This window comes from Eriocheir sinensis, chromosome 61, assembly GCF_024679095.1.
Source record: "Eriocheir sinensis breed Jianghai 21 chromosome 61, ASM2467909v1, whole genome shotgun sequence".
Taxonomy (NCBI): Eukaryota; Metazoa; Arthropoda; class Malacostraca; order Decapoda; family Varunidae; genus Eriocheir; species Eriocheir sinensis.
In genome coordinates this window covers 9414090-9426589 of record NC_066569.1, presented here as the reverse complement: position 1 = coordinate 9426589, position 12500 = coordinate 9414090, and the positions used below count along the sequence as shown (strand labels likewise).

The window sequence follows — 12500 nt, the reverse complement described above, 5'->3', positions numbered from 1 at the left end:
CAGCGAAGAACATGAATTGGCAATATGACAATCGATAAAAGTGTATATCATTCATGCAACAATAGTAGTAGTAGTAGTAGTAGTAGTAGTAGATAAGTAAGAAAGTAGAAGAAAACAACAAGAAAACGTTACGTAGAGCTGAACACGAACACACACAAAGGAATTAAAGAAAATGAATGAAAAAAGAAAAGAAAAAATGAGAATTGTAACATTTCCCAATCCCCCTTCTCTCCCGATATCCTCCCCTCCCCCCTTCTCCCCGTCCAACATCCTCCCCACACATCCCCACGCCCACTCCCCACCCCCCACACAAAACAACTTCAATCCGCCTCACCACCCCACACTCTCCCTCGCGTGTCCCCCACCCACACACTGTCACCCCGCCTCCATGACACACTACGCCCCCCAACCACACCCCTTTGACGTCACCCCAGCCAGGCTTAGGACGTTAGTACATTGCTCTCCCCACCTCAATCCTCACCCACTCACAACCACACCCACAACCCACTTTTAACTCTCACCCCACCCAGAATTAGGACATTTCACCCCTCTCCACCCCTAACTTCACGTCACCCCACCCACACACATGTAAACTCCCAACACCTTCCACTAAATCTCACCCCACCTAGACAAGACTTTACACCCCATCACCCCACCCTCACACATACACTACGCGTTCCTACACACCCTATCTTAACCACCCCCAACGAGACAGGACACCTCCCACACGTCACCCCACTCACACAATGTCACCCAGCAACAAAACACACTAGCCTCCAACCACCTCCAGCTTAAATCTCACCCCAACTAGACATAAAGAGCCATGTTATATATACTTACATAATATCAGTGTCATACGACCATTCATAAAGGAAGTTACACCGCGCGGGGGGACGGGGAGTGTTTACTGTTATGTGATACCACGCTTCCCTTAACCCTGGAATACTGAGTCAAGAACTTAGTAAATCATTGAGGGATAGTCCAACACGCCTCACTAACCCCATATACGCAGAACACTGAGAACTGAAGTATAGTCAAACAGTTTAGTACAGCAGGATACATACTTACAACGCTTTACACCATAGATACGGCAAACGCAGTAACAAGAAGTCTCATTATGTGCTGTGGTACCAACCGGCAACCACCATTTTGCTAATCACCCCAACCCCCAATCTTCTCTTCCTTATACCCCCCCAAACCCCTTAATCCCTCTTTGACCTAATCCTGACCACTCTTGCAAGCCCACCATCACCGAAACAATTTAAACCACCACCACCACCACACAGGGTTGGAGGAGGGGGTGAAGGAGAGAGGGATGGAAACTTGGGAAACATGGACGAGCAGGCAGCAGAAAGCGTTTTGGCTCATTGCGAGGCTGCCTGCTTTCAGTGATATAGGAGTGGCTTACGGGAAGGATTGAAGCACTTATGTACGTATACTCGTGGGTATAAACGTTTAGTTCACTCCCGTACGTTTAATTCACACCTAGTACGTTTAGCTTACGTTTAATTCACTCCCATAGTTCAGTTCCGGGAGGAGGAAGAAGAGAGAGAGAGAGAGAGAGAGAGAGAGAGAGAGAGAGAGAGAGTAGGATGAAGAGGAGGTGTTGAAAAATGGACCCACAACCTACCCCCCTCCATTACTATTCAACTCCACACCCTATCCCCAGTCACCACCATCACCCTCATCACCACCACCTCCACCACCAGTACACACCCATATCACTGCACTTGACCCCCTACCCACATCCCTCCCACCTCTCCCTTTCACCTCCTACGATACCTCACCCCTCCCCATCACACCCCAGAACCCACTTAGCGCCCCCCCCCCAACAGGGTCAATGTCCTCCCCCAGCCCTGCATGGCAACACAGTCTGGCGCCGGTTAGGTCAGGAAGGAGGAGGGGCGTGGCGCAGCAGTGTAGCCAATCACGCGAGAGGGCCCAGCGGCGTCCACCAATCAGAGAGCGTCTAGTGGGGGAGGACCTGGCGGGCGTTTGGCAGCACTGGGGCGAGAGAGAGAGAGAGAGAGAGAGAGAGAGAGAGAGAGAGAGAGAGAGAGAGAGAGAGAGATTAGTTTCTTTCAGTAGGTATTAAAAGGGGGCACTCAATTAAACAGATCCCAATGCACCCTAAAACAATATATAATAGTTATCAGTAAATTGTTTATCTTATCTATAACACTGAGAGATAGTGTTAGTTTTTGTTTCATATGTGCAAGTTATCTCCTTCCTTATCTCCCTTTTTTTTGTCAGTGGTAGTGGGAGTGGTGCAGGGAAGATAAAGAAGGGGTAAAAAGGAGGATAGGGTAAGAAGGAGAAGGGGTGAAGAAGGGAGGGGAGGAAGGAGGAGGAGGAGGAGAAGGGAATGAAAAGGAGAGAAGGAAGAGGAGGTAGAGGGGGCATGGAGAAGAGAAATGTCTGTAGGAGATGAAAGGAGGATGGAGGAGGAAGAGGAAGAGGAGGACTTGGGGAGATAGGAAAACGTGAGGTCGGAGAAGGAATGAAGGAATGAAAGGCAATATAAAGGAAGGAGAGGGGGTGAAAGGAGGACGTAGGAGGAGGAGGAGGAAGAGGACGTGGTGGGGAATAAGGAAGGGAAGAAGGAAAGAAGAGATGAAAGAAAGCAAGGAAGGAGAAAGAAGGGAGGAAGAAGAGGTTGTGGGGGATAGGAAGACGTGAAGGGGGAGAAGGAATTAAGGAATAAGAGAAAGCATGGAAAGAGAAAGGAGGGATAGGGAGTGAAAGAAGGACATAGGAGGAGAAGGAGGAGGATGGGGAGATAGGCAGACGTGAAGGGGAAGAAGGAACGAAGGAATAAAAGAAACCAAGGAAGAAAGAAGGGACAGGGAGTGAAAGAAGGACGTAGGAGGAGGAGGAAGAGGAGGAAGATAGGAAGACGTGAGAGGGAAGGAATAAAAGAAACCAAGGAAGAAAGGAAGGAGAGGGAGAGATGGAGAACTAGAGCAGGGAGATAGGTAGAGTCAACCTACCCTAAGGAACCACACAGTACCCTATCGTAGGTCAAGGCGTCCCATGGCAACAAGTACCATGAGCAGACAAGGCACTGAGTAACAATACCTACCCCTGCTGCCCCTCCCCCTGCTAACCCCCTTATCAGACACCCCCTCCTTAACCCTCCCTGCCCCTCACTCTCCCTAAGCAACACGCACCGGATGAGAGAGAGAGGAAGAGAGAGGTACTGAGCCTATTCCCCGTTCAGCACTCCCTCGCATACGTTCGCCTCGCCAGCCAATCCTCAAGCACACACACACACACACACACACACTTATATACAAGGTGCACACTAACTTCCAGCTCATACATACATAAGGGTGCACACAGGGAGGACTAGTACAGGACTCAGTGACGTGTGGAGCAGTGTGTTTGGAGGTCATTCGGTGGTGGTTTTAAAGCCTAACAAGGTTTTTTGAAGGTGTGTGGATGGCAAGGACAGATTCGAAGGAGGATCTTTTTAATTATTCCAACGGTCATCTTCCCCATAGCTGGCCAACGTGGGATAGATTACTCAGAAGCCAAAACAGCAATAACGAGAAGAAGAACACTGATATTTTCCGCAAGAACAGCAAGACGAACGGCATTTTAAGATAACGAGCTGTAACTTGGAAGAAACTATACTTGGCTACGAGAGTAAGTCATCACAACGGACGACTGACCTTGTTTTTCATCTTTTAACCAACGAATTTTTACTCATTCCCAAGACTTGAAAACGGAGAACAGCAGGCCTTGGAAAAACACTTAACCCATTCCCAAGACTTGAAAACGGGAACAGCAGGCCTTGGAAAAACACTTAACTCATTCCCAAGACTTGAAAACGGGAACAGCAGGCCTTGGAAAAACACTTAACTCATTCCCAAGACTTGAAAACGGGAACAGCAGGCCTTGGAAAAACACTTAACCCATTCCCAAGACTTGTCAGCAGAGAACAGCAGGCCTTGGAAAAACACTTAACCCATTCCCAAGACTTGTCAGCAGAGAACAGCAGGCCTTGGAAAAACACTTAACTCATTCCCAAGACTTGTAAACGGAGAACAGCAGGCCTTGGAAAAACACTTAACTCATTCCCAAGACTTGTAAACGGGAACAGCAGGCCTTGGAAAAACACTTAACTCATTCCCAAGACTTGTCAGCAGAGAACAGCAGGCCTTGGAAAAACACTTAACTCATTCCCAAGACTTGTCAGCAGAGAACAGCAGGCCTTGGAAAAACACTTAACTCATTCCCAAGACTTGTAAACGGAGAACAGCAGGCCTTGAAAAAACACAGCATTCACCAACAGCAAGAACAGTAACAACAGACAACGGTAAACAGAAGTAAGGATTATAAGTTGACAGGAACAGCCCAGTACAGTGAAGAGAACAGAGGAACAGCAGGCCTTGAGAAAACAGCATTCCATCAACATCAAGGACAGAAATCACAGCAGACAACAGTAACAGGGTAAGAGAAATAAACATCCAGTAGTCTACAGTGAAAAGGAAGCAAAAGAACAATTGACAACCGAATCAGGACAGCCAAGGAAAACAGGATATCACAACGGCAAGAACAGCATGTAACAGGACCAACAGGAAACAGAGATAAACGTAACAGAAGTATACATGTGAAAAAACAGCGAAACAGGAATCATTGACAACAGAATCAGGACAGCCAAGGAAAACAGGATATCACAACAGCAAGAATAGCATGTAACAGGACCAACAGGAAACAGATAAACGTAACAGAAGTATACATGTGAAAAAACAGCGAAACAGGAATCAATGACAGCAAAACAGGACAGCCAAGGAAAAACAGCATTCCATTAACAACAGACAAGAGCAACAACGATAACAGACGTAACGACATTAACGGTTACAATAGACAGCATTTAAGAAGCCTCGGTGCATGAAAACTGACATCACAGAAAAACCGCCACTGACAGCAAGCAGAAGACAGCAAGACAGACCAACCCAGACACACAGAACAAGCCATAGAAAGCCCCAGACAGCACAGCATCCCACAGCAACAGGAGAAACAGGTCACACGTGATAACCAGTGCTGAGGGAGGAGGAGGAAGCAGGAGGAGGAAGAGCCGGCTGGTCGGTCTGTAGGCTACCCTGTCTGTCACCACCACCACCACCATCACCGCTGCCTCAAATCCACACTATTAGACAGATTGGCGCCTTGTGAAGTGCTTGTAGGAGGGAGAGAGGGAGAGATAAGGACAGTGTAAGAGGTGGGAGAGGAGAAAGAGGACCAGGAGGAACACCCTGGCACACATACACACAGACAGACAGACATCACGCGAGCTGCAGACACGAGTTGACCCTAGGAACACGTGACCGGCTCGCTCTCTCTTTGAACCCTCCAATCCCCTTTCTCCCTTCGCAACGGTACCGGCATTTTTACCTGCAACATGAGGCCCCGACCACGTGTGATGAGGTGCAGCTGTGTGTTCTGTGCTAAAGCCCCGGACAGCAGTACAAGCATTAGTAAGGACTGCGAGACTGCTTATTTCCCCTACCTCGGCGCTGGCATTGCAGGACCCGTAGTGGTGCCCAAAACCTTCAAGCAGATGTACAGTTACAGTAAGGACCTTTTAACTTGTTTTTGGGGTTGTTTAGTGTGTGGGGGAGGGGGGGTAGTGTGTGTGTGTGTGTGTGTGTGTGATTGGTGGTTTCCTCGTTCTTTTTTTGTTTTTCTTGTTCTTCCTGTTCTTTGTGTATTCTGTTTGTTCATTCTTCTTGTTTTTTTGTTTTTCTTCTTTATTGTTTGTATCTTCCTGTTATGTGTGTGTGTGTGTGTGTGTGTGTTTTCTCCGTGTCATTCTCTTCCCTTCTTATTCATCTGCTTCCTTCCCGGTTATTGCTTTCACTTCCTCCTCCTCCTCCTCCTCTTCCTGCACCTCCTCCTCCTCCTCCTCTTCTACACGTATCTTCTCGTTGACCTTCATGTATTGCTTCATCTCCCCCCCCTCCCTCCTCCATCCCTTCCTTCATTACCTCCTCCTCCTCCTCCTCCTCCTCCATTTTGTATCATATGATCCATGTTTTGAATTCCTCTCTCGCTCCATGTTGCAATAATCTAAGCCTCCCCACGTCCTCCCCCCCACACTCTCTCCTTCAGTCCTCCTCCTGCATTAATCGAATTTTTTTTTATTGTTTCCTCTTCCTCCTCCTCATCATCATCATCATGAGTCATTATTGGCAATTTTCATATAATTATTTTCCATTGTGCTTGTGTATCTATTATTATTATTATTATTATTAGTTATATATACCATTACATCTTAGCGCTCACGTCCTACCATGTGTGTGTGTGTGTGTGTGTGTGTGTGTATACAGCTGTGATAAGACGCTGACCAAGTAACATGTACCCATCTAGATAACTGGACAGCACCCAGAAAGGTAGAGAGAGAGAGAGAGAGAGAGAGAGAGAGAGAGAGAGAGAGAGAGAGAGCACCATATACAGGGGTTAGGGAAGGTCAGAATCAACTATATGCAACTCATCCGTTCTGCTCTCTCTCTCTCTCTCTCTCTCTCTCTCTCTCACACACACACACACACCCATACACACACACACACTTCCCATCCTTATCTAACTGTCTCCATGTGTTACCATAGAGATTAATGTGTCAGAGTATATCATATCAGTGTTTAGGCTTTCTCGGCGCATGGGGCAGTCACTAGGTCCTTTAAAAGATGATAATAGTGTGAGATAAGATGAACTCGAGTAGTGACCAACGGCAACGACCAGTCTCTCCCCCCGCCTGCCTGCACTTTGAAAGCACTCGCCGTTATCAGTTATCATTATTATCATTATCGTGGTACTTGAAATGTTGTTAGCAGCGTCATATGTTGCTTTACGTCCCCACTGACCTCTTATTCAGTTTGTGATTATTAGAGAAAGATCGTAGGGAATGGAGTCTGTTTTTTTCTTGATATTGTTGGAGTCATTGTAGTACTTGAAATGTTCGCAGAGTCATATGCTTCTGTACGTCCTCGCTGACCTCTTATAAGTTTGTGATTATTAGAGAAAGATCGTAGGGAATGGAGTCTGTTTTTTCTTGATGTTGTTGGAGTCATATTGTAGTACTTGAAATGTCCGCAGAGTCATATGCTTCTTTACGTCCTCACTGACCTCTTATAAGTTTGTGATTATTAGACATATCGTAGGGAATGGAGTCTTTTTTTTTTTCCTTGATATTGTTGGAGTCACTGTAGTACTTGAAATGTCCGCAGAGTCATATGCTTCTGTACGTCCTCACTGACCTCTTATAAGTTTGTGATTATTAGAGAAAGATCAATGGAGTCTGTTTTTCCTTGATATTGTTGACGTCCTCACTGACCTCTTATAAGTTTGTGATTATTAGAGAAAGATCGTAGGGAATGGAGTCTGTTTTTTCCTTGATATTGTTGGAGTCATTGTAGTACTTGAAATGTCCGCAGAGTCATATGCTTCTGTACGTCCTCGCTGACCTCTTATAAGTTTGTGATTATTAGACATATCGTAGGGAATGGAGTCTTTTTTTTTCCTTGATGTTGTTGGAGTCATTGTAGTACTTGAAATGTCCGCAGAGTCATATGCTTCTGTACGTCCTCGCTGACCTCTTATAAGTTTGTGATTATTAGAGAAAGATCGTAGGGAATGGAGTCTGTTTTTTTCTTGATGTTGTTGGAAAAGTTGTAATAGCTGGTTTTGATGCTTCTTTTTCTGTCCCCACTGACCTCTTTTATTATTTATTTCCTGGTTATTAGAGAGATCGTAAGGAATGGGGTCTTTTCTTGATATAGTTGGAGCCATTGTCGTACTACTAGAAAGGTTGTTATATAGTTGGGTCTGTTGCTTCTTTTCCTGTCCTCATTGACCTCTATCGTTTATTTTGTGGCTGCAAGAGAAAGATTTGAAGGAAAGCTTGTAATACGGGCGTTTTAGTAATACAGTTTTACATAATAGGATTTTGGGATATTGTAAAAGATTCATTACAATATGGTAGTTGTCTTATTCGCATTTACGTTAACTCCTTTATTATTCATCGTATATATTATGTGGCTATGAGAGATAGGTCGAGGGAAATATTATTGTTGGGACCGATGTCGATGGGAATGGCCGAGGAAGAGAGAGCTTGCGAGTTTGTGACACGGGCTAAAATAATTATAGATCTACTAAGCACTGAGAAGAATTTGGAGAATTTGTAGAAGCTTCGGTATGTTGTTTGTTAAGTCATCCTTATTTGCGTTGCGATTAACTTATTTATTATTTATTGTATATATTTTGTGGCTATAAGAGAAAGATCGTTGCAAAAGGCAATAACTAGACTTTTTGATATTGCTAGATTTGATGTCAAAGGGTATAACTAACAGAGAGAGAGAGAGAGAGAGAGAGAGAGAGAGAGAGAGAGAGAGAGAGAGAGAGAGAGAGAGAGTTGTAATACAGCCAGGCGTTAATGTAGTTTGACCATTGATAAGTTTTAATATCTTTTCTTCACGGCTATTCTATGTATTTTATGGGCGAGAAGTTCTTTCATACGTGTGAGAAATAAGGATATAAAGGGCGTTTAACTAAGTACTGCATATATATAGATAAATAGATAGATAGATAGGTAGATAGACAGATAAATAGATATATACAGAGAAAGAGAAAGCAAGAAAGAAAAATCGTTGTTGAGAGTAGTCAGTTAATGAACACGAATGGATGAGAGAGAGAGAGAGAGAGAGAGAGAGAGAGAGAGAGAGAGAGAGAGAGAGAGAGAGAGAATAATATATACAAAAAAGAATCACACTATCCACCTGTTGCCATGGGAGAGGTTGCCAATTACTGTTTATGCTCTACTGTTTTCTCTGCACTCCTCGGCCACGTCTTCCCTTGTTTCACTTTCATCCTATTGCTGCTAAAATGGATACAGCGAGGGACGAATCTTGATCTTGATGTCACAGGTGGGTTGGGATTTCTCCTCAGCCTGGTCTTGGTCTTGGTTAGGGAGTGGCTTGAGGTGTGTGTGTGTGTGTGTGTGTGTGTGTGAAAGACCTTGCACAGCCCTGATTTGGTGGGGAGAAAGGAAGCACGTGTGTGATAAATATTTTTTCTCAGTAGTAGTAGTAGTAGTAGTAGTAGTAGTAGTAGTAGTAGTAGTAGTAGTTGTTGTTGTTGTTGTTTTATTTTTCTTATATTTCTTCACCTTTATCATTCTTTTTTTATAATTATCATCATTTTCAGCATTTCTTCTTGTTCTTGTTCTTCTTGTTCTTGTTTTCTTGATGTTATTCTTGTTCTTGTTCTTCTCCTGCTCCTCCACTTCCTCCTTCTCTTCCTTCTCCTTCTTCTTCTTCTTCTTCTCACTACTACTACTACTACTACTACTACTACGGCTCCCACCACCACTCCTACAATATTACCTTGAATGACTCACCGTTAGAAAGTCGCGCGTGACCATATAAGTGTTTCAGACAGATAGAAAAAACACACGATAAGATTCACTACATTTGAGTCATGGCATAAAAGCTATTGTCGACTCCCTTTTAGAGGTTCAAGGCTCAGGACCAATTTTACAGTCCAATACATCAAGTTTGTAAGCTCCCAAACCAAACACACAATACGATGAAAATTCCCTGTAACTCGAGTGTTTTGCGTTGATATAAAAAGGAGGATGATTTTTTTTGGAAACTACACAGGATATATCTTTGTTAGTATCTGGTATTGAGTAGAAAAGACGGATCTCTGTGGATAATATGGTTTGGTTTGGGCGTTTATGTTGTACTGTCGAACTGGCCATCAGACACTTATGGCTCTCACAACTAGTTTTTCCAAAGGGCACAGAGGAGCTTAATCTGGTTTTCATGTGTGTTTTTCACGTTCATGGTGCAGCAGCCTTGTCAAACTATCACTAGGCTCATAAAACTACCTATGGACTGGGGGTTGGGATGGCATGTTCCTCCCTTCTCCCTTGTTGTTTACCTGCAACAATAAACTATCAATCAATCAATCAATCAATCACCCACAACTTCTACGAAATCCGTATCAAATGTGGGCGTACGTGTGAGCTCCGGTATGTTTGAAAATATGGGCTTGATCAGCTTCCCGGATAAGCGTACTCAGAACATTATCGCATTTATCAGTCCCAAACTTAAAACTGTCGTGTCAAAACCGTTTTTTTCAATAGTTATGGGACAAACCGGAAAAGACAATGTGCTGAGTACGATAAGGCTTGATAAGGACAAACGAGGAAAAAGAAAATGGGGTTGAGAGCCGCCTAGATAAAAGAAAATGGGACAAGGATAGGGAGACAGAAAATAAGGGGATACTAAAGAAAAAAAACGGACGGAGTATGTGATAAAATGCAAATTGAACCACAAAAGGACAAATGAGGGAGAGAATGGAGGGTTATGGGCCTTCTAGATAAGAGAAAATGGAACTTAACTGGAAAAGAGATAAAAATTAAAGGTATACTGAGGAAAAAAAACTAGTAAGAGTGACATTGAGACTAAACTGAACCACAATATATACTGAGGAAAAAAGTGACATTGAGACTAAACTGAACCACAATATGACAAGAGGGAAGACAAAGTAAGGCACATGACTTCGTAGATAAAAGAAAATGGGACAAGACAAATACAATACGATAAAGGTAAACTAAAGGAAAAAAATGGACAGTATTAATATTGACACTGAAAACCTAACCAGAACCACAACAGGACAACAATTAATGGGAGGAGGAAATGGGGGACAGGGCCTCGCAGATAAGAGAAAATGAGACAAGGATAGGAAGACAGATACAAGATAAAGGAATACTAAGGAAAAAAAGACGGACAGATTGTTAATGTACTGAAGTTTGGCATAAAACATAATGGGTAAAAAATGGGGTACATGGCCTTCTAGATAAAGAAAATGGGACATAGACTGGGGGACAGCTACAAGATAAGGATATAGTAAAGGGAAGAAAACGGACTTAAGAGTATATAGTAAACCGATGGAGTATAGGCAACGTAATTTGGGCCATTACTAAAACAAATGTGAAGAGAAAATGGGATACAGGGCTTCGCAGATAAGAGAAAATGGGACAGACACGAACATAGACTACAAATAAACGTATACTTCAGAAAAAAACAAGAAACAATAAGATATATCATGAAAACTTATACCACAGAAGAACAGACAGACAAATATTCAAACCAACAAATACTTCATCCAGACTCCAGAGTATTACGGCAAAATTAGGCTAGGAATGCATCACAACCAGGATTAAAAGAGAAAACGGTTGAGAGTGAGGGATAACCCGTCTGAGAGAGGGAGGGGGGGTAAGGAAGGGCACAGAGGGTCATGTGGGTCAGACACGTGAGCAAGGAGAGAGCGTAGAGTACAGAGGAGGAGGAGGAGGATGGGATGGGAGGAGGACATGCAGGAGTAATAAGAGGAGAGGGAAAGGAGGAGGAGGAATCAAGGAAGGGATGGGAAGAACAAGCAGGAATAACAGAAGGAGGAGGAAAGGAAGGACAAGAAGGAGGAGGAGGAAGGAGAAGGACAAACAGGAGTAATAAGAGGAGGAGGAGGAGGAGGAAAGGAAGGATAAGAAGAAGGAGGAGGAGGAAGGAAGGGGAAGGACAAACAGGAGTAAAGAGAGAATATGAAGGAGGAGGAAGAGGAAGGGAAGGAGTAACAGGAGTAAGAGGAAGGGAAGGGAAAGGAAGGGCAAGAATGAGGAGGAAGAAGAGGAAGGGAAGAGCTAGGAGTGAGGTTGGCGTAAGAAGAAGAGGAGGAGGAGGAAGGACAGGGCTATAAGTAAGAGGAGGAGGAAGAGAAGGATGAGAGCAGAGTATGAAGGTTATGGTGTTGCAATAGAAGAGGAGGAAGAGGAGGAGGGGAAGGACAATGAGGAGGAGGTGGAGGAAGAAGGGGAAGATGAGAGCGAGATTATGGTTTTGGTGGTGGTTATAGAGGAGGAGGAGGAGGAGAAGGAGGAGGAGAGAAGGAGGAGAGGGTAAAGGGTCAGAGGAAAGGATGTTCACACAGGAAGAGGAAGAGGGAAGGCATGAGGAAGATTGTGATAATGGGAGGAGGAGGAGGAGGAGGAAAAAGAACAACAGGAAGGAGGTTTACAGGATGAGGAAGGGAAAAAAAACAGGAAAATGGAAGGAAAAAAAAAAGCGAAAAGATATGAAGAAAGGAAGAGAAGGAAGGAAGAAGAAGAGGAAGATGAAGAAAGGATGAATATTACAAGAGGAATTGATTATAGCACTGAGGAGGAGGAGGAGGAGGAGGAGGAGCTATCATAGAGACGTGTATTAGTATTGGTAGGAGGAAGGAAGAATAGAAAGGAGAAAGAATGGGGTACAAGAGGAGGAGGAGGAGGAGGAGGAATAAGAGGAGGAGGAAGAGAAGAGGGAAGAGGGGGGGTACCAGGCGAGGAATAAGGAGGTAGAGGAAGGTTATGGTACTGTAAGAGGAGAAGGAAGAAGGAGAAGAAGAAGAGGAGGAGGAGGAGGAGGAGGAGGAGGAGGAGGTTATAACGTTAT

At 44.2% G+C, this 12500-nt stretch overlaps 2 protein-coding genes across 3 annotated transcripts in view; one reads left to right on the top strand and one right to left on the bottom strand.

Moving 5' to 3' along the window:
• LOC126986394 (uncharacterized) overlaps positions 1-12500 on the bottom strand; it is a 46694-nt gene that overhangs the window by 32600 nt on the left and 1594 nt on the right. Inside the window, exon 2 of one of the 2 annotated variants that reach the window (XR_007739690.1) lies at positions 1815-2004. The exons of the other annotated variant lie outside the window; for it this stretch is intronic. The gene's annotated coding sequence lies outside the window, so the exon portion shown is untranslated. The remainder of the gene's footprint in view (positions 1-1814; positions 2005-12500) is intronic. 2 annotated transcript variants of the gene reach the window in all.
• LOC126986396 (microtubule-associated proteins 1A/1B light chain 3C-like) overlaps positions 3223-12500 on the top strand; it is a 31707-nt gene continuing 22429 nt past the window's right edge. Inside the window, exon 1 of the mRNA XM_050842538.1 lies at positions 3223-5579. Coding sequence (XP_050698495.1) covers positions 5408-5579 — 172 coding nt within the window. The 5' untranslated portion in view covers positions 3223-5407. The remainder of the gene's footprint in view (positions 5580-12500) is intronic.